The 21,957-nt window shown below is 51.5% G+C and overlaps 1 protein-coding gene across 24 annotated transcripts in view; it reads left to right on the top strand.

Moving 5' to 3' along the window:
- MYO18A (myosin XVIIIA) overlaps positions 1-21,957 on the top strand; it is a 141,906-nt gene that overhangs the window by 9,557 nt on the left and 110,392 nt on the right. For all 24 annotated transcript variants that reach the window (XM_043531025.1, XM_043531029.1, XM_043531026.1 and 21 more), the window contains exon 2: positions 4,316-5,440. In XM_043531025.1, coding sequence (XP_043386960.1) covers positions 4,427-5,440 — 1,014 coding nt within the window. In that variant the 5' untranslated portion in view covers positions 4,316-4,426. The remainder of the gene's footprint in view (positions 1-4,315; positions 5,441-21,957) is intronic.

Genomic DNA, 21,957 nt, shown 5'->3' with positions numbered 1-21,957 from the left:
CTGGCCTGGGGCCCGGAGGTGCCTGAGGAGATGGGGAAGGAGGGTGGTCTCGTGGGTCCCTTTGGAACTGCTGGGAGCTTTGCTCTGACATGGGGCCTTGTTCAGTCTGGAGCAAGCAGATGCATCTCCCATATGGTCTGGGTGATGGGAATGGAGGGTAAGCGATGTGTAGGTGAGGGTTCAGAGCTGTGTGGCTGCTAAGGGAGTGTAATAAGGGGGCGGGGTGGTGGTGGTTCAATAAAGCGTGTAGGGGGCAGGCAGGTCTGCTTATTCTCACACCCTCCAGATTGTTGTTTCTCCTGCTCTAGCCCTTTGGTGTGTAATCTGCACTCATTCTGCAGCTCTGCTGACTGGCCAATCACACTGCTGCTTACGTCACTGCGGTATGTGCCATGTGTGCACAGCTGAGAGCCATGCTGGCAGCTCCCTGGGTGCCCCAGGGCTGCACCTAGTTATCATGAAACAGAGCAAATTGCAGCCACTTTCATCATGAGAGCAGAGGTGCGGCTGGTGTAGGTGACGGGTTCTAGCGTGCCTTGCTGGCTCTCCCCGCAGGAGGCAGAAGTAGGAGAGGAACAGTCGTGTGTGGTACACATGTGCGGAGTTGCTGTTGGGGTGTCAAACCAAGCACAGAGTATAACCCTTACATTATCCTCCCGCTGCACAGACCGAGGGCAGGCGCTGCAGTAGGAGGCTGATGAAGGCTCCAATGTTGTGGCAGTTGGCAGGATGCTGGGGCAGGTGAACACAGTGGTGAAGCCAAGCTGTGTTTTTTGACCTTGTCCCCCCTCAACATGTGACAGGAGTACTTGTGGGTCTTTGCCATGCTGCATGTGCTGTGGGCGCGTGTCCCGGGCTCCTTGTGTCTGTCTGTGTGGGCTTGTGGCTGGCCCGCATTGGGAGGTGACATGTTTCACCATCTGCTTCCCTGGCAGCACTTGGTGGCAGAGTCTGGAGTCCGGAGCTCACTGTCGACAAACTGCTTCTCTTTCTCTTGCCTCATCCTGGCTTTGCCAGCTGGGAATCCAGATTCCCCTCACCCGTGAGCTCTGTACTTGCTAGGCCGAAGGGTCTGTTAAAGGGTGAGGCTTCAAAGGAAAAGCACTTTGTACATGGATAGTTGGTCCTTGAGGTAGGGACTGTGTCTCCTCATTTGTCTGTCCAGCAGGGAGCATGCCATTGCTGTGCCTAAATAAGAGCCACGCAGGCTGGCATTGCTCTTGGGGCTTGTCTACATTTGAACGGTAATTTGGATTAAGGGAGGGTGTTTATTTAAAATGCAATAGGTATTGCTGAATAACTCCATGTGTGGACAAGCCCTTACTCTGTTGCTGGTTTCAGGAGCCAGAGGAAAGGTGCTCAGTACTTAAATAAAAGGAAGGCAGTGTTGGTCTAGAGTGAGATTCGGGACTCCTGGCTTCCATTTCAGCTTTGTTGCTTTGGGCAACTCCCGTCTCTGCTCTGTGCCTCAAAGTCCCCATCTGTGAAATGAGTCTAACAATTCCTGCCCACCGGAAAGCAGTGGAGATTAATGGTAGCAGCTAGTAGGAGGCATGGAAGGCACTCTGGAGGGACAGACTGCTGGTCCTCTACAGTTTTGCCCCAGCATTGATTGACATCCCTGGGCCTCCTGATGTCTCTATTCTGTTTGGCAAGCGCTGGGTTTTGGTTTTGTTTGTTAGCTGTGCCTTGAAATGGGGCTGAAATCATCCTGCTCTTTGTCCTGCCTCGTGCGTGCGCTCTCCTTGGTGTTAGTACAGCTTAGTGCGCAGCCAGTATTCACCTAACAGCTGTTGTACAGCCAGAAGAGGGAGCTTAGGAACCCAGCACAATGGCGTGTGTGTGCGTGCGCGCGTGCACGTGCTACGTAAATTGCTTCTGTGTCTCAGAGCTTACGAACTGACAGCTCTGAAAGCAGATATTTACAATCTGGAGTATTCTCCCATCAGATACATTGTGTTAAGGGTAATTTCTTTAACTGCGTGACTTCCTGCTACATTACATATCGTTGTCGTTCTGGATCTCTCCATTTTTTTCCATACAGCTGTTAGATTTTGTCTTGTTTTTAGTGGAGTTTGGAGTGTAATTGGCCAGAATCTGTGTGTGCAATACTGAGGAGGAAAGAATTGTCTTGAGAGAGCCATATCTCTTACCTGACAGCGAAGGGTGTGATCACAGGATACAGTTTTGTGACACCACAGAGCGTGCACCTCTGGTGTTGTCTGGACTTCCTTTTGGCTCTGGGCATGTATAATGGCTCAGACCTGTTGGCCCACTGATTTTGGATGTATGCTATTATCAGGGTGTTGACTGGGGTATTGGCTAAAACCCCCATAAAGGGGGAGGAGAAATATCCCTCTCTAAATGAGTAAAGCAGCAATTCTTGCAATTCCTCTTTGGCCGTGTCTGGGGCAGCCCTGGAGAAGGCAGTTGGAGCAGTAGCCCTGGCAGGGGCTTTTGCTTCTTGCTGGGACTGATTGGCTAAGGAGTGAGCCAGGATGTTCATGTGTCTGTAACGTCTTTGCAGCAGGCTGGGTACCTCCCCCAGAGTCAGGGAGATGCAGCTGAATGAAAGAGTGACTGTTCCTAGAGGTCGCCTGGCAGCATCACAGGTTCTGCCTTGCAGAGGCTAATTTTAGACGTTTATCACTGTCTCAGAGGGACGTGAGTTTCCAGGATCCTGTTTATTATAATAATAATAATAATTAATAATAATCATTAAAAAAATTACTAGTAAGGGCTATGTTTTCCATGCTCCCTGCAGGAAGCGTCCCTTCCCCCAGGCAGGGACAGCTAGCTGCTGCTGTTAGCCCAGGTCCCCTTTCTTCTGGGTCACTGACAGGGGAGGGGCCTCAGCGCTCAGGGGTTTTGTGACAGAGGGAAAGAGGCACTGCTGCTTTTTGAAAGGCCCAGGACAGAAGCCTAGGGCAGGGCTTTCCCCTGTCCTAACAAGGCCTCTGTTTATTTTAACAAGGGGCTTTTTGAGTGAGAGAGCAACACACTCTTACAGCTACAGCAAAGCAAGAATGGGCTGTATGCATCCCATATCACGGAGGGACTTTCTGTGCGGGCTTAAACCCTGCAAGTAAAATCAGCCCTCTGAAAAACAATTCCTCCTTTTACTTGGCGGGCCCTGCATTCCCCTGCAGCTAATGGCCTGCCCTGCCTAAGGCACAGCAGGGGATGGATGCATGGGAAATTCTCCTGTAGAGGTTAGTGGTGCTCTCCAGTGCAGGGGAGCAGTGGAGGAAGTTCAGGTCTTGACAGGTGGAGGGATTGGGGCAAAAGAAGGGGATTTTATTTCAAAACGTGCCCATGTGACCTGAGAGGATCTGGAATTGTCTTTGGAAGAAGCTTTTCCATCTGCCTTTGACACGCACCTTATTCTGCCTGTGGTGCACCGTGCTGGGCTCTCCCAGCACCGTTACCTTTGAGCTAGAGGGGAGGGCAGAAAAACTTGTACACAGGAGCCCTGTGTTAACCCTGTCCTGATGTTCTCTCTCTGGCAGAGGGTCACTTGCTGTGTTCAGGCATCCTAGAGGAGTGTGGGTTGGCTGCATGCAAAGCACTGCTGGACACCTGCATCCTCTCCTTATTGGGAAGAGTCTTTAGTACTGTTGAAAGCTGCTGGATTGACAGCCCGAGAGATGAGCTTTTCTGCCTCCCCCCTGCCTGTGCACAGGGGCAGGGAGACAGGGGATGGTGTGTGGGGATGCTGTTACAGCCAGTTGTTGTTGGGGTGAGAGGGGAGTTTGGTCCCAGTGGCTCATTTGTTCCTTGGCGTCTTGGTTGGGGTTGTTCAGGTCGGGGCCTGAGTCCAATGGAGATGTAGATAGCTACCTCCCAGGGTCAGGTCATAGGGAGCAAATGTTGTATCTTGTGACATGGGCCCTTGTCCACTTGCGGCTGTCTGGGAGCCACCCCCTCATGGGGCATAACCCATGGAACGCTTACGGTAGCTCGCTTAATGCCAGGCCAGGCTGGGCTGGGAACCAGCCTCCTAGGATTGAGGTGTTTGGAATCCCATCCCTAGATCTTTGGCTTTCCCTGACGTGTCTATCTCAAACACAACAGGAAAAGGTGGGCTGCCCCGTGCCCTCGACCCATGTGTGCAGCTCCTGTTGCCATCAGAGGAGCTGCAAGCTAGATAGCCTGGTTTGTGCCCTCGGGGGGAGCGGGCAGTGCGAGCCGGAGAGCAGCAGTGTGTGGGTTTGGGGGGCTGGGCCATAGGTCCAGGCTGGGGAGTTGGGAGGTGCCAGTTTTGTGATCTCTGCTGGCTAACGAGATGTTTTGTTTTTGTTCTTTGCCTGTGCAGCAGCAGACCCAGCAGAAAGGCAGCAGGATCCGGAGCTGTAGAGCGGCTGCTGCGAGCCCTCAGCGGCCTTCTGCCCTTTGGAGCGCGGGTGCCTCCCGCGAGCCTTCCAGCATGTTCAACTTGAAGAAAAAGGACAAAGACAAAGATGGGTCGAGGAAGGACAAGAAGGAAAAGAAGGAGAAAAAGGAGCGGATGTCGGCTGCCGAGCTCAAGAGCCTGGAGGAGATGAGCCTGCGCAGGGGCTTCTTCAACCTCAGCCGCACCTCCAAGAGAGAGTCCAAGACCCGGCTGGAGATCTCCAACCCCATTCCCATCAAGGTGGCCAGCGGCTCAGACCTGCACCTCACGGACATAGACTCAGACAGCAACCGGGGCAGCGTGATCCTGGACTCGGGCCATCTGAGCACAGCCAGCTCCAGCGATGACCTCAAGGTGGATGACACCAACTTCAAGGGCTCAGTCCTGCAGCGGGCGGCCAAGTTCGGCTCCCTGGCCAAGCAGAACTCCCAAATGATTGTCAAGAGGTTCTCCTTCTCTCAGAAGAGCCGGGACGAGAGTGCCTCGGAGACCTCCACGCCCTCCGAGCACTCTGCAGCCCCTTCCCCCCAGGTGGAGGTGCGCATGCTGGAGACTCAGCTCAGCAAGCAGGGAGCACCCATGGGCCACCTGAGGGCCCCCTCATCATCGGCGCTGCGAGCGAGGGTGCCTGAGGTGGTCAGCAAGAGGTTTCCTGCTGAACTGAGGCTGCCCGTGGTGGTGCCGCCCCAGCCCCCCGTTCCCCGGGAACTGGAGCTGCAGCGGCGTAACACCGGTGACTTTGGATTCTCTCTGCGTCGCACGACCATGCTGGACCGGGCCCCTGACGGGCAGGTGTACAGACGGGTGGTGCACTTTGCGGAGCCTGGTGCTGGCACCAAGGACCTGGCACTGGGGTTGGTGCCGGGGGACCGGCTGGTGGAAATCAACGGCCGGAATGTGGAGAACAAATCTCGAGACGAGATAGTGGAGATGATCCGGCAGTCAGGGGAGACTGTGCGGCTGAAAGTGCAGCCCATCCTGGAGCTGAGCGAGCTGAGCCGCTGCTGGCTGAGGAGCAGCGAGGGGCTGCGCAGAGCGGCCTTCGATGTGAGTAACCACCATTGCTGTCAGTCTCTTTGGTTCGTTTGGTGCTAACCAGCTCTGGATGTCGCCAGCTCTGCAAGTTGGGGGATAGCACACATGGGCACTGGTTTGGTGCGGCTTGTGTGTGACTAGGGAGGGGGCAGTGCCCAAAGCTCTCCCCATCTGAAAGGAATAGGGAGTGAGGAGCAGGAGATTCCGGGAGATGGTATTCGCATGTGGCCCCCAACGTGGCTCTGGTTTGGCAATTTAAAGTAATAGCAGCTTAAAAGGTTTCTCCTGGTGTTGCTGGAGATTTTTGGGGAGGAGATGTGTGTGTGTTTGGACCCGTCACTCCTCCCCTCACAGGTTTGGGGGATGCCCCTGGAAAAGAGAACCTGGAGTAGCTATTGGTGGGAAAGAGCCTTCTGGGCCTGGCATGTCTGCTAGAGCCTCGTGCGGGCATTTCTTTTTATCATACTGAAGATAGCTGCTTTGATCAGCTGTGTGTTACACAGACTTCGGTGCCCTGCATTCCTGGCAAGTTGTCACAGCAGCCTGCAGTGTCTGCCTGGGCTCCTCGGGGGTAGATCCCTATATAGACGCCTGTTCTTGGTGCTCCTTATGCCTGCATTATAACTGTAGCATCCTGGATTGCTCCTGGGGCCTGATTCAGGCCTGTGGAGTGAGCCAGCTGCTTAACTGTATGTGGATTGTGGGGAAATAGAACCTCAGGGTTTGTACCCAATTTCTCTGTGGTGAAACATGTAGTCTCTTAGCTCATATACACTGATGTGCTTGTCACTGCTCCATATGCAGAGAGCCAGGGGAGGGGAACTGGAGAATGTGGGCAGAGGTTCGCTCAGTTAAAGACTGTTCTTCATTCCCATAGCCCAGTAGGACCCGGACTTCGATCCATTGCAGTAACTGAGATCTGGGTCCCTTGATCTATTTAAACTCTCTTCTTCCCTCTGGGGTGTTATTACATGTTGAAGTCAGGGGTCTTGGAAATACCTTGCCTGTGGTGTGAAGGACTGTGAGGATATAATGTGCTGGTCAGAGTGAGAGCAGAGCCGCCCTGGCTACAGTTGTTCGCTCTTGCTACCTGCCAGGGCCCTAGCGAGGTTTCACTCATTGTGTGAGCAGAGTTGTGTCCTATTTAACATTGCACCTCTGGTGGACTGTGACCAGCTGACACACCGTTCAACAGGACAGTCCTTGTCTACACTGAGTGCTAAGCCATGTTTGACATTGCCAGGGCAGGTGTGTACTGAAATGAGATTTTCTAGTGTAAACATGCCCTTAAGAAAAGTTGTGTCCTTCTAGCACAACCCTGGCCCGCTCACGGGGGGGGCAGCACCTCTTTGTCATGGGCAAGCAAAATATCCCTAGTTTTTTCCCTACAATCACGGTTGTGAAGTGGGGGCCAACAGATGTTTTGTTTCTGGAGAACGGTACATTTTCCTGATAGCTCTGCACAGCTCCGGTAGGACTTTGTGTTGCAGGAAGCAGTCTTGGAAAGCCCAGCTTTGTAATGCCTTTGAGTCCCTCGGACAAGGGAGCGGATTGCTGTACGTACCAGACAACTAAATGTGTTGCTGCTGTTCAAAAGAAAGTGAAACGATTGCTCAGTTGTCCAGATGCTAAATACCGACCGACTCTCATCCATGTGTATAAAGAGCAGTGATGTAAATACCATTTAAAAAGTTAACCATTGAAATGATTCAAAATCTGTCGTTTAAGCGGTTAACCAATTAAGCGGCTGGGGCCGATCCTGCTGGTGCGGCTGGGGCTGGGGCTGGGGTCGGCAGGCTGACCTGGGGTTAACGGTTAAGGCAGTTTAACCGGTAAGACTATCGCTTACCGGTTAACCTTTTCCATCCCTAATAAAGAGGAGCAAAAGCTTATGGCATGCTCCTATTGTTTGGTTGATAGAAGATGCCACCATGCAAAGGGTTAATTTTGCCACAACATTCTGTGCTGCTTCCAAAGGGGCTGTGCTCTGTGGATGGTTCACTAATTCCTGCTGCTGATGACCCTGGAGAGCTGAGAGTCTCCTGGGTAATTAGCCCTGGAAAACAGGATAAGCTATTTAAAGGGACATGATCTAGTGGTTTAAGTCCAGCATGTAGCTTTGTGTAAATAAATTAAATCAAATCCTGGCATTTTCCTGTTTACAGTGTAATGAAAATAGCGGTCTTGGTTTGGATTTAACCCTTCCCCCTGCCAGTTTATTGGCATTGCTGGGCTGGGCTGTGGCCTGAGAACCTGTGTGTGAAACTGACTTGAACAAAAGTGAAGCTGACTAGTTTATTTGTATTGTTCCCAGGGAGAGACAGGTATAAAGAAAACAAACAGCATCCCTGGTGGAAAGCTAAATGAGGGTTGGGGTTCAACAACCCAGGAAGGTGCTAGCAGTGTGGGGCAGGGCTGGTTTTGCTCAGCAGAATCCCTTCCCAGGGTCTGGTTTTGCTCTGACCAGATGAGCCGTGGAGTGGAATGGAATGAGGCCAGTGGGACAGGGAGGTTCTGATGAGTTTCCAGAAGCTGGGTTGGAGGAGATACACAGCAAACCGAAGCGTGTCTGCTGCTGCAGAGAGCTGGGGAGTTTGGCAGGTGCCGAGGTTTTGGAGTGTCTGGCGCCTGGCTCAGAGTCTGTGTTCTGCAGCTGTGAACCATATGTGTGTGTGGTGGCTCCATGTCTAGATGCGTCTCCTGTAGTTTCAGGGGGGAATGTTTCTGCATAGAGTAGTCTGATCCTAGAGGGAATTGAGCTTTGCTGCTCACCGCCAGAGGCATCCCCTAGTACCGCCTTGCAAAAAGGCTACTTTACCTTAGCCACGTTGAGCCTCTCTGTATATATGAGTTTCTCCTGACAGGAGGCATCTCCCAAGGGGAGATTATTGAAGTACAGCCATGTGTATACCACGGGGTGGGACAAGTGTGTTTTATAAATTGCAGTGCGTAGTTTGTGAAGTAGCAAGTGCACTGTGGTGCTGTGTAGACAGTAATGTAATGGCTCGGTGGCCCGTATCCTGCTTGCTAGTACAGTAGCCACACAGCTACACTCCAAATTGGCTTGTTGACTAACTTAGCGTCTCGTTCTGACAGGGTCATTTTAAGTTTGGACAAAGCCCCCCAAAATACGAGGACCCTGAAGAGTTAAGCCTGCCTCTGACATGGAAAGATGCACTTGCATTTTACCTCCAGCTGCCTGTACAAGAATACCCTTTATGTCTAAAAAGAATAAAAGATTGGCCTTGTTTCAGGCTTCTTCCAAAGGGACGCATATTGTGAAGCATGCAGCCAGCAGTGTAGGATCAGCTGTTAAACGACCTGCCAGATGTTTATGGTGCAGAAAGGAGTAGGAAGTCCTAAGGAAGTGTGCAGCGTAATAGAAACTGACAAAATCTAAGAAGTCTCTTTCAGTGGAGAGTGCGTTCAAGGAAGCTCTCCAAGTAAAAGCCAAATGGCTATATTTGCCTGGTACCGAGTTAGAGTGGGTAGGAAGGGCAGCCGGTCTCTGGGCCATGCATGCACTTCTCAGCACCTGACCCTCAGCTCATGTGGAAGTGGTCTGGGTTCCCAGTGTTACTCTTGTCTTGGTGGTTTTCAGACCAGCTTGGGGGGTATCTGGGCTGCAGGAGACCTGCTGTGTCTTGTCACAATTCCAGACTGGGAGCTCTCTGTAATGCAAATCATCCTCATAGCAAATAGCAGCAAAGGGCCTTGCCTTTCGTTTTGCACTGGTGTTCTGAGCATCGGGGTGGGCCAAGGTTTTGCTGGGGTCTTTGCCTTGCCAGGGGAACATAGTGGCTTCAGGATCCAAAGGGTGAACCACAGGTCTGTGTGCAGAGTGTGATATTAGGAGGTACAAGCAGTGCCTTCAGTGCAGAATGACAGCTTATGGGCTACCCCTGGTGGAGACCCATGTGTGACCTGGCAGGAAGCCTCCAGGGATGTGCTTGCTGTCGTTTGTTCCGCTGGGCTTGTCTCTACCCGTACGGAACAGGAGGAGTTAGACAGGTGCAGACCCTTTTATTGGTTTAAACCTGTTGTGGTGCATTAGCTTGCAACCATTATAAACCAGGTTTAAATCGGAATGTCCACACACAGAATTGCACCAGTTAAGCTAAATCTGTTCAGAATCACCCCTTAGTTAAATGAGAACAGGCATCAGCAAGGTAAGCTGGGCCTCGTAAGAGATGGCAGCAGGAAAGCTCTGGGAGCATGTACCGTGTACACACTTGTGGTGCCTGTTGCTTTGATTGGGTAGGCCCTACAGTAAGCGTAGCTTTTTGGTACTTAGCTCTGGAATAATTAACAACCAACTAACCCCCCCCTCCACTCCCCCCTTTTTCAGAAATGGAGATATTCCTTCCCACAAGCGATAAACTAACTGCCAGGCAGCCCTTCGCACAGAGTCAGCACAATGGGACACTCGTGCAAGTATCAGCTGCCTGGGCCAGGCACATTCTGTGCAACAACTTGGCAGATGTCTGTGTTTTGAATCAGAACTCGCTCCCGCCCCCCAGCTTGGTTTCTTCTGCTTCATCCTACAGCAGAGCTTAGATAATGTTTGTGACCAGAGAGCCTGCTGCAGTGGACATGAATGAAATGCCATCTCTTTGCTGCAGAATCAAGCAGGCTGAGAAGAGGAGATGGGAAGGAGCAAGGCCCTGGTTTAACACACACAGCTTTGCTTAGCAAATGGATCCAGCCAGACCCTCTGGCATTCAGGTGGATGGATTTATGCTTTGTCTGAGAGCTTTAACAGTGTACTTCATGGCTGACATACAAGCAAAGAGAGGACCTCCACCTGGGGCCTAGGAGGCGTTGCAGAAATTGGTGCCGTAAGCTACAGCCTATGTGGGCTGCCCTAGGAAGTGGGAGTCAGCACAAGGGCTAACTACTACTCAGATCCTACTTCAGGCTTCAGAGCAGGGCTAGCAAGGCCATGTGGAGCGTAGGTGTTTTGCTGGTCCTGTGCATAGAGGGGTGAATTCCACCCTGAGTGATGACTGAGCTTGGACCTCATTGCTTGTATTTGCTGGTTGTGCTGTAGCGCATGTTGTGTTGTTTGGCAGGTATTTGCTGAATGTGATGCTTGCAGAAGCCTCCTGGTCATCCCGCGGAGACCAGCCAGGCACTCAGACTGATTTTGCGAGAGTTGTGCTGAATTGGAAAATAAAGAGAAACTCGGGTACTTTCAGAGCAGCTGGAGCTGCAGTTGTTGAGAAGCCGGTAGCCTGTATCCCCACGTGCCTGCAGTTTCCCTGACGCTGGTGAAGGCTCCATGCTTTGAGTCTAGCTTCCTTTCCCTCCTCTCCCGTGGCACCTGTATATTTGGGCTGCTGATGGTTGCCGACACTTTCCCCTGCCCCGCCAGCTGTCTCTCTCGGTATGTTGACCTCTTCTCAAAATCATTAGAAAACTGATTGGAAGCTTTCAAATCATTGTAGCCAGAGGTGCATGTTTGATTATGAAAGAGGCAAGGTCAGGATGGGTGATGATGCTGATGTAGTGTGTGTCTTGGGGAGCAGGTTGCTGAGCTGTGGATAGCTGCCTTCCGTGCTGATGACACTTTGCTGGTGATCTCCTGAGAGGAGGGTTTGTAGGGTAGATGAGCAGATTTGACCTACTCATTGCTGGCAGGAGCAGTCCCGGCTCTTCCGTATGCTGCTGTGGCTTGTCTGTGTCATGGAGCATTCTGAATCTGAACGCACAACACCTGCTGCAGATGGAAAGTGGCTGTTCTGTATCCAGCTCTGAAAGGGCAAAATTTTAGTGGCAGCCATGAGATCACCGAGATTTTCATGGGAGCATAGAATCTATCGAGCCGTCTCCAACTCTGGGAGGGCCTCCAGCAGCTCTGTAAGTGGCCAGTGCATTAGGGCTTTGTGTCTGACAAAGTGTGGGTTCTAATACCGAGGTAGCTAGTCATTCTCCAGAGCCAGCCCTGAATCCCAGCTATTACTTTTCTGTGTGAAAATGTCTCCATCTCCTCTTGGAGAGGTTGAGGGTGGGAGCCAGCTTTAGAGGCTCTTGCTGTCTCTGTTACACTGTTCTTCCCACTTCCTTTGCCTTTTGCTCCAAGTCATGGCCCTAGCCTGCTAAAGATGTGTAGAGATTTGTGGTTGCTGAGAGAAACTGGCCAGCAATAGAGCTCTGAACTGAGCTCACATGGCATGAGCATCCTGATGGAGCTTTCCAATGAAAGGTTAAAAAGCAAATGCTGAAAATGTAAGTTCAGAATGTAACATACAGTTTGATGAGACCCTTTGTATCTGCTCGCAGCAGTGCCTGTCTGCTCGCCGTGTGAGTGCCTTTCCCATGGGCATCCTTGTTTAAGCTAGGCTGGAGACCAGGAGCTCCATTGCCAAAATGCTGCAGTTATCTGTCCCTTTCTGTAAGTGCCTAGCTGAGGGCAGCTCCCTGCAGTGTTAAGTATTCCCACCTTGGCAATGGCTTTAAGCAGTTTGGTCTGGTTTATGCTGCCCACCCAAACCCTGTTTGCAGCCTGCTGAACTGGAACTGAGATAAAACCAGGTGCAAACGTCAAGCTTTCAAATGAAATTAAAAGTGTGGAAAGGCCCTTAAAGAACCCTCTTGATTTGGCAGGCCTGAAATTTGAATGACTTTTTTCCTTATGTATTTGCAAAGCTGAAACAATTCTTTCAAATTCTTCAAACGAAACGTTTCCATTCTCCATTTATCTTTACAATCAATCAGTAAAGTAATGCTGGCGCCCCTTGCTCACCAGTGTGGCTACAGTGTAACACAGCCGCATGATCAGCCTTACAAGAACAAAGAATCACCATCCAGTTTCCTGGAGGGCTAGCGAAAGAGAAGAGAATAAGCCCCTGTTGTCTCCAAATGACGTGGGAGGAATGGGGTAGAACTGAGCAGAAGTACACGGAGGACACAAGGCTGTTTCACAGTGTCTCCGTCTTCGCAGCCAAGGGCCATCTCTTGACTTTCACTGAACAGAGCACTGAGATGTGTCCTTGGGCAACCTGCCCTGTGTTGGCCGGGGTGATGAACTAATAGTTTTCTTTCCATCGCTGTGTGGTATTGATTCCATGACAGCAGGAGGTGGATCTTGTGTGTGAACTGTAGTGTAGTGGTTACTGGGCCGAACATAGCTAGTTGGAAGACTGGGGTGCATTGTGTATCGAGACCTTTTAATCCTCAGCTCTTGTCAATACTTAGCTCATTCATTACAGCACTTCACATCCCTAGATCACACAGCTCTTTCCAGAGGCAGCTATGCTGTTATCCCGATTTACAGACGGGGAAACTGAGGCGCATACTTGCCCAAGGTCTCGCAACCAGTCAGTGGCAAAGCTGGGAACAGAGCTCAGGAGTCCTGGTGTTACCAGCTTGTGCTGCCTCTTTGGCATACCTGCATCTCATGTGCTTTCCTTTAGCCCTAGAGCTGCCAGAGATCTGACTGGCTGGTTGGATCATGTGTGTGGCACGCCACTCTGCTGATTGAGCAGTGACCCTCGAGGGAGAACAGCCTGTTGTTGGCATCACTAGTCTCTGAAGGGTGTCCTGTTCCTGTCTTGGCAAACCCTTTCCCCGTGACCAGTGCCAAGAAAGGGTGAAATAACTTGGAGGCTTCACCAAATTCCTGGCCTGCTGGTTTGCTGTCAGGATGTTTGCTCCTAGGCAGTGTGGTTACACTGTTAACATTTCAGCTGCCGCTCGCTCAGCGCATGGCTGGTGTGCCTCGGAGTCTGAAATGACTCTTCTGCCTCAGGCCAGTGAAGGGGGGGGGGGAGACGGGGGAGACCCAGCCAGAGGGTTAGTCCAGTGTTAATAAGAACGTAGGTTTAGGTAGCTCTTTGAATATCACAGGAACCCAAAGCCCCTTGCTGCTCTAAATGGCAGGGCTGAAGTGCATACTGAACATCCGGTCGATTGAATGTAACCCTGAACCCAGGGATGCCACCCAAAGCTGCGGAGGAACCAGGAGAGAGCAGGTGCACGGGCCAGAAGTCTCTTGCAACATTGGTAACTCTGAACAAAATGTTATGGCTGGTCTTTCAAAAGTTAACTACTGAACATTGACTTAATACAGCTTTGAAACTTTACATAAGCGCGGCCATGTGACGATGTGACGCAGCAGGGAGGGGGAAGTGTTGACCTGGGAATGTGCCCTGGGGATGGGAGACCTGAGAGCCTGTCACCTGAGCCGGGAGGGGGAGGTAACACCTCTGCCCAGGAATGTGAAGACAGGCTGCAGGAGAGAGCCTGCTGGGGGGGGGTTTAGTTTCAGTTTGGGGCTGGGTGGAGGAACACAGGGAACCCCAGGGCTGAGGTCTAAGCTCCCTGCTCCCCCAGAAGGACTTGACTGAGGGGTCCTGGGTGTACCCACAAGCTCTGTTTTGGACTGTGTTCCTGTTGTCCAATAAACCTTCCGTTTTACTGCCTGGCTGAGAGTCTCAGTGAATCCCAGGAAGAGGGGTGCAGGGCCTGGACTCCCCCACACTCCGTGACAGGCCATACTGGGTCAGACCAAAGGTCCATCTAGTCCAGTATCCTGTCTTCCGACAGTGGCCAGTGCCAGGTGCCCCAGAGGGAATGAACAAAACAGGGAATCATCCAGTGATCCATCCCCTGTCACTCATTCCATCCCTGCCCATCCTGGCGAATAGCCATTGATGGACCTATCCTCTATGAACTTACCTAGTTCTTTTTTGAACCCTGTTATAGTCTTGGCCTTCACAACGTCCTCTGGCAAAGAGTTCCACGGGTTGACTGTGTGTTTTGTGAAGAAATGCTTCCTTTTGTTTGTTTTAAACCTGTTGCCTTTTAATTTCATTTGGTGACCCCTAGTTCTTGTGTTATGAGAAGGAGTAAATAACACTTCCTTATTTACTTTCTCCACACCAGTCATGATTTCATAGACCTCTATCATATCTCCCCTTAGTCATCTCTTTTCCAAGTTGAAAAGTCCCAGTCTTATTGATCTCTCCTCATATGCCAGCCGTTCCATACTCCTAATCATTTTTGATGCCCTTTTCTGAACCTTTTCCAATTCCAATATATCTGTTTTGAAATGGGACGATCACATCTGCATTTAGTATTGAAGATGTGGGCATCCCATGGATTTATACAGAGGCTATAGGATATTTTCTGTCTTATGATCTATCCCTTTCTGAAGGATTCCCATCATTTTGTTCACTTTTTGGACGGTCGCTGCACTGTGAGTGGATGTTTTCAGAGAACTATCCACAGTGACTCCAAGATCTCTTTCTTGAGTGGAACCAGCTAATTTAGACCCCATCATTTTATATGTATAATTAGGATTATGTTTTCCATTGTGCATTACTTTGCATTTATCAACATTGAATTTAATCTGCCGTTTTGTTGCCTAGTTATCCAGTTTTGTGAGATCCTTTTTGTAGCTCTTCGCAGTTTGCTTGGGACTTAACTATCTTGAGTAGTTTGTATCATCTGCAAATCTTCCCTGTTATCCCATGACAGTTTACTTTGCTTACGAGCTTTTGGTGAGGGAGCTTGGCAAAGGCTTTCTGAAAATCTAAGTACTCTATATCCACTGGGTCCCCCTCGTCCACATGCTTGTTGATCCCCTCAAAGAATTCTAGTAGAATGGTGAAGTATGATTTTCCTTTTACAAAAACCGTGTTGATTCTTCCCCAACAAATTATGTTCATGTATGTGTCTGACAATTTTGTTCTTGACTATAGTTTCAACCAGTTTGCCTGGTACTGATGTCAGGCCTACTGACCTGTAATTGCCGGGATCACCTCTGGAGCCCTTTTTAAAACTTGGTGTCACATTAGCTATCCTCCAGTCATGTGGTACAGAAGCTGATTTAAATGATAGGTTACGAATTACAGTTAGTCGTTCTGCAAATTCACATCTGAGTTCCTTCAGAACTATTGGGTGAGTGCCATCTGGTCCTGGTGACTTATTACTGTTTAGTTTATCAATTTGTTCCAAAACCTCCTCTAATGACACCTCAAATCTGGGACAGTTCCCCAGATTTGTCACCTAAAAAGAATAGCTCAGGTTTGGGAATCTCCCTCACATCCTCAGCCGCGAAGGCTGATGCAAAGAATTCATTTAGTTTCTCCGCAATGGCCTTATCGTTCTTGAGTGCTCCTTTAGCATTTCTATCGTCCAGTGGCCCCATTGGTTGTTTAGCAGGCTTCCTGCTTCTAATGTACTTTAAAATGTTTTTTGCTATTATTTTTTGAGTCTTTGGCTAGCTGTTCTTCAAATTCTTTTTTGGCCTTCCTAATTATATTTGTATACTTGATTTGCCAAACTTTATGCTCCTTTCTGTTTTTCTTTACTATGCAGAAGAAAAATGCTGCTTTTAACCATCATAATTTAAATAAAACAAGCACAGAAACAGTTTCCTTACCTTGTCAAATCTTTTTTTAAACTTTCCCTTTATTTACCTTTAGCACAGTACTGTACTATATTTGCTTTTATTTTTGTCTCTTCTGCTGCCTGATTGCGTACTTGTGGTTCCAAATTGGGTGTGTGGTTGACTGGTCAGTTCGTAACTCTGGTGTTTTCATAACTCTTTGTTGCTGTTTCTATTGAGAGTGAAGGTAGCCTTAGGTCTGAGGTTTTCATACCCTCTGGAGTGTGTCCTCGCCTCCGGAGGGGGCGAAAGCCCTTGTTTTGTGCAGGTTAGAATACAGTGTCACAGCTGCTGTTTTTAACTGGCTTTTTTGGCTGCGTCTGAGCAGACCTGTAATGGGCTGGGATCTCTTCCTGCCCGCCTGAGAGAGGAGAGCTAGGAATCCATGGCTGGGGCCCCAAACAAACCCTTGGAATGGATCTCGTCGGTTCTTTGGCTGAGGAAGCCGAGATGGCGGAGGTGACCGCTCACTGTGGGAGAGCTCCATGGATGTCCTTCGGGCAGCGAGGGTCCCAGGGCACCTATGTGCTTGTGTGACGAAGTGGGACTGTTCTTAATTTTTCCTCTGAATAGTGTGGGGGTGCCTCAGCTTCCCCTATGCAGTTCTTAAGTATCTAGGTGGTGGGGTAAGGGTGTATGATCCTTGCAGAGCCCTAGAGGGCAGGTGTGTGCAGGGGTCTGGACACAGAGAATGGCCGACACCCTGTTTCCGGGCCACTGATGGCCTGGGCCCTTCCCCCCTGCAAGGTGAGAGCTAAAGGGTTGGAGAACAAAGGAATCCGGTGACCTCCTGGCCCGGGAAAGGGACAAAGCCCAGAGGAGGAGGGGCTGGAGAGAGTTTCAGTTTGGGGCTGGCTGGAGACATGGAGTGAAGTGCAGACGTGGTTGTCTGGCTCACTGCCCCCCAAGATGGACCCAGCTGAGGGGTCCTGTTCTCTGCACCTACAAGCTCTGTTTTAGACCATGTTTCTGTCGTCTAATAAACCTTCTGTTTTACTGGCTGGCTGAGAGTCCCGTCTGACTGCGGAGTTGGGGTGCAGGACCCTCTGGCTTCCCCAGGACCCTGCCTGGGCGGACTCGCTGTGGGAAGCGCACGGAGGGGCAGAGGATGCTGAATGCTCCGAGGTCAGACCCAGGAAGGTGGAAGCTGGGTGAGCTTTGTGTCCTGAAGACAGGCTGCTCACAGGAAGGCGACTGCCCCAGAGTCCTGACTGGCTTCATGGGGAGCAGTTCCAGGGACTCCGTGACAGCTTGGACACCCAATTGCACCCAGTCATCAGGAGCATGAAGCACCTCACCAGAGAGCTCCTGGAGCAGGGGGCCCAGCTCTGCACTCTCAAGGGACTGGAAGGCATGTCCAAGAAGTTCTCGACCTCTGACTGGGAGAGCCAATGCCATGTAGAAACTGAAGAGCAATGGGAGAGTATCTGGGGCGATGGGCTTTGCCTGGAGTACTGGAGAGAACTAGTGGTGTAAGGAGCCCTGGCTGGGGCGGGGGAGCATGCTGCGGGTTTGATACTCTGGGCCTGGAAGTGGGAGGAGAGAGGTGGAGTTTCAGAGCTCCAGCTGTGCCGTAGCTTCCATGTGTGTGAAAGTGCTTTGGGGGACCCCATTCCCAATTCCTGCTGCTTGTGCTGGAGGTTTCACTACCAGGATAGAGCGAGACAGAGGGCTGAGGGAATCTCTCTCATTGGACCAGCTTCTGCTGGTGTACGAGCCGAGCCTTCCAGCTACACAGAACTCTTCTGCGGGGCTGGGAAATGTGTCCGGAGTGTCGCTACTAATGCGAAACGATTTGTTCCCCCTTGTATTTAGCTGTGGCACTCCGAGCACATTTTCCAGCCCTGCAGAAGAGCTCTGTGTGTAGCTCGAAAGCTTGTCTCTCTCACAAGCAGATGCTGGTCCAATGAAAGATATTACCTCCCCTACCCCCGCTTCTTGTAATAGGGACAGCAGAGGCAGGGGTTGCCCTGGAAGAGGGGATTATGTCTTCCTCATCACCCCACCAGCTCAGAATGTTTCACTCAGATGGAATGATGGATTCCCCCCTCTTCTCCATGCCCCGCAGTGAGATGGGCACTGGGGTTCAGCTCTGAACTATGCTTGGCTGTTCAGGACTGCCTGCCGGGTCTCCCAGGAATAGATAAACTGCCAAAGCAAACAGACTGAGCATATTGAATTCCCTCAATGGTGGGCAAGTGTAGCCCAGGGTTTGGATGACCCTGTGCTTTGAACGCTTACCCGATGTTGGTTACTGACTTCCATGTTTTGGTGGGTCCCGCTGACTGCTACAGACCTGTCCTGGATAAGGCCAGCCTTCAGCGTTAAAGGCTGAGAGGAGAACAAGGAGGAATCTCTCGGCCCCAGTGTTAGTGGTGGGGGAGCTTTATGTTTCCCTTGGAAGGCCCTGCTGGGTCTATTATTCTGTTCCTTGTTTTTTCTCCAGAAAGCGGAAATCTCTTCCTTTTCTAGAGGGAGGAAGCCGCAAGCAGTCTGCAGTGGCAGTCCTGATGTATTTTCCTAAATACAGGGGTGTGTGGCAGTCAGTTTAGGACACTCCCACGTCTCCTAGGTAAAAAAAGTGCATGGCCTAGGGGAGTGAGTCGCTGTCTTGGGATGGTGGCGATGTTCTGGAGGAAGAGGAGATGGAATTTAGTGACTGCGTGTGAGGAGCGAAGGGGAGAGCGGAGTCGGGGAGGAGGCGCTGGCAGGATGATGGCACTCCCAGCTGAGATGAGGAATTGGGGGTTTGGGTATTCAGGAGGAGATGTCAGGTGCGTGGGACTGAACAGTGGGCAGAGCTCAGGGGTGGGTGGGAGCTGTCAGTGCAGGGCTGGGAGTTGGAGCCGTGAGAGTGGATGAGGCTTAGCACTGAGTCCTGAGGGACCTGGCAGCAGGGGTTTGGGGCTTCCTTCACTCTGTGGGCTCTTCTGAGTGCACGCAGCAACAGAATGTCTTCAGCACACGGAGCATTGTCTCTGCCTTCGGGAGACAGCTTGTTAGCAGCAGGGTTGTTTGTTGATGCCGCTTTCCCTGTGACACACACAATCTGCACATGAAAGCGCAGGACAGCTGAAAGATGCCATGCGTGAGGCAGGGAGTGGGTTCCCTAACGGTGGAAATATCCACATGCAGTGAGCTCTGGGGCTGCCGAACACTTCTGCAGAGAAAACCTGACGCTAATGAATTATGGCCTAGTTAGTTACCAAAGCATGCACCCCGATCCATTCACTAATGCTCACAAGGCACAGAGACCCTCACACGGGGTGCCATACAAGTGCAAGGGGTAGCAGTATGGTTACCCATAGACTAGCTCAATAAGAGAGGCAGGGTGGCCCAGTGGTTAGGGTGCTGGCCTGGGACTTGGGAATTCTGGGTTCAGTTCCCTCCTCCCTAGGTGACCTTGGGCAAGTCTGTCTCTTCCTCTCTATGCCTCAGTTCCCCATGTGGGGTTAATAGCACTCCCTTACTCAGGGGGTGCTGGGAGGATAGATGGGTGCTATGTAAGAATAGACAAGATATATACAAGCCTGTGCTAATTATTGGCTTTCTATAGCTAGGGGTACAGAATTGCTGAGTTTAATGACACAAAAGGAAAAGGGGGGAACAGCTGAGAGCATCACTATCTGTCTGCTGTGCTCTGCTCCACATGAGCAGTGTCCCACGCCCTCCCTCCTGCTCATCCTGCTTGCTTGCACAGGGGGGTGGAGGGTGGAAGCAGATGCACCACTCCTGTCCTCTGCCGTGCTCTAGACATTGGGGGGTTCCATGTGGGACTTGCCCTGCCTGGATGTAGCCTTGAGGGGAGTTGCGGTAAAGAGGCGCCTTTAAATCTGGGTGCTGAGGGGTTTCTGGCCTAAAGAAGATGTTGCAGCTCTCCCATGTAGACAGTGCTGTGAATGTTATAATCCTCTGTAAGCCAAAGTCATTGGGATCAAGAGCAGGTGACTCCCAGAGCAGTACATGGTCACGGGTTCCTGCATGAGAGCTGTGTGGTGAGGCTGTGCCTGCACTAAGTGTGTTGGCAGCTAGGACACCTTACAGGAATGAAGCCGTCGGGGTGGGGAGGTTGGATTACCTTCTCGCACTAAGGAACGCTGCTCTGTCTTTGCCGCTTTGGAGAAAGACACCATGCTGGGAAGAGGATTTTGCCCCCCGCATGGAGAGCGAGTGGATCTTGTGAAATCAGGGTGAAGCCCTGATCACCAAATGCTGCTGGCTTGTTGCATTCCCTCCTGGGGCAGGGACGGCTCTGTGACGCTCCTGGGAGAAGCCCCAGAGCTCCGCTCATGTCTGAATGCTCGGCAGGAACTGTTTAAGGTGCAGACCTGCTGCAGAGAGGCCCGTGCTCTCCCCAAGGCCCTGCTAAGCTGCATGGAATGTTTCTGTTCTTAATTTAAATAAAAATGATCCATTTTTTGGAAACAGGAAATTATATACATATTTTGGCCATTGCTTGAGAAACCTCCCCGCTTTGCACTGGGGAAGCGTGCCTCTGTGTGCGGAGTGGAATACCACGGGCCTTTCCAGCCCCTCAGTTACAATGCTGTTGAAGGGTTGTGGTTAACTTGTGGTGCCTTGCATTCATGGCAGCAGCTGGTCAGTTGTGGGGTGTCTGAGAGGTGAGCTGCGTAGGGTTGATCCTGGGCACCTCGCCCTGCTCTCTGAGCACACATGGCTGTGTGGCCAGCCCCACCTGGAGCCCGCTTCTTTTTGGTATGAAGTCTTATGTTTCTTCTGGGAAGGAGACCCTAACAATTGTTCCCTCAGATGCTTGTGGTTTCTGAGAGATGCCATAATACCAGGCAGGGCCTGCCCCCGCACGGCCGTATTGGGTGTGTTCATTTCATGCTGTAAATCGAGGCCCCCCAGCGCTGAGGCTGCCTCCTTTGGGAAAGGCCCCGGGGACGGGAGCTTGCACCCCAGTGCTGTTCCGGCGTTGCAGGTTGCTCCTGAGGTTTCCTAGCTCTGTAAAGCGGGTGTTGCTCAGGTTGAGCACGGTACCAATGCCTCTTCTAGTCCAGCTGAGCCGTAGAGCCGCCAATGCCTGGCACCTAGGGCTCAAAGGGATGAGGTGGGACTTCGAACGTTTGGGGTATCTGCCACGGCTCAGCTACAGTCCCACCTGACCCTTGTCCCTGGCCACAAACGGAGTCTTCAGAGGGTTGTGAAAGCTGGGCAACTGTCTTGTTGTGATGAGCTGGATTCAACCTCTTTACGGACTGGGTTCACACCTCATTGAAATGGACACATGAACAGCCCTTCACTGAACATAGTTATGAGGTGCTTGAGGGGCCACACGGGAACTGTCTACACAGCACCGGGTTGACAGGCTTGACTAGCAGGGGTTGCACTAGCGCTCTGAAATGGCTGTGGAGACAGCACTCTGAAGTTGTGGCTTAGGCAGGAGCTGGGGCTCGGAACCCCCTGGGCAGCTGGAAAGTTCAGCGTCAGACGCTGGAGAAACCCGGGGCGGGGCTTTTGGGTTGAGGCACAGGTTGAACAGAGCACTCTTGGTGCTGTGTCCTGCTGTTTGACCTTCTCTACAGAGAGACGGGACTTTGTACCTTCCTTGTAAATAAGGAAAACTGTCTCTGAGTAATACCTGATGACCACCAAATCCTGCTCCCAGCTGGAAGTGCCCCTGAGCCCCAGACTCTGACTCGCTGCTTGGGTCAGAAAGGGGCTCGTTAATTGTGTTTCACTCACGTTTCCAGGAAGCAGAAGGGTTAAATGTCCCCAGGAGGCCCCTCTGCAGGGGAGCAGGAGCCCCTTACCCCTCCCATGGGAGCCTGTTCCTAGGGACTGCCAGCCTGGCATATGGACTTGAGCAGTTCAGAGAGGCATCTGCTCTCTGGGGGTCATAGGGGAGCACACAGGCTCTGTGGCAACCTCCCCCTCCTCCCCGCCTGCTAGTCTTTTGCCTTCTGATTTATTCTAAAGCGTCACGTTGTGGAAGAAGTCCCGCACCTCTACCTCCAGCCCTGGGCGTGGTGCAACAGAGGAGCTGCCTCGTCCAGCAGGCCCTCAGGCAGCTGGCATCACAGGTGCCAAGAGAGGAGGCATCACAGGGGGTAGGGTTGCACTTCACCCAGCCCCAGGGCGGGGAGCCTGGGGCAGAAGGAAGCTGGAAATT

This window comes from Chelonia mydas, chromosome 17 (assembly GCF_015237465.2).
Source record: "Chelonia mydas isolate rCheMyd1 chromosome 17, rCheMyd1.pri.v2, whole genome shotgun sequence".
Lineage (NCBI taxonomy): Eukaryota > Metazoa > Chordata > Testudines > Cheloniidae > Chelonia > Chelonia mydas.
Note: the sequence above shows the minus strand (reverse complement) of the source record. Positions and strands in the feature narration are given on the sequence as shown.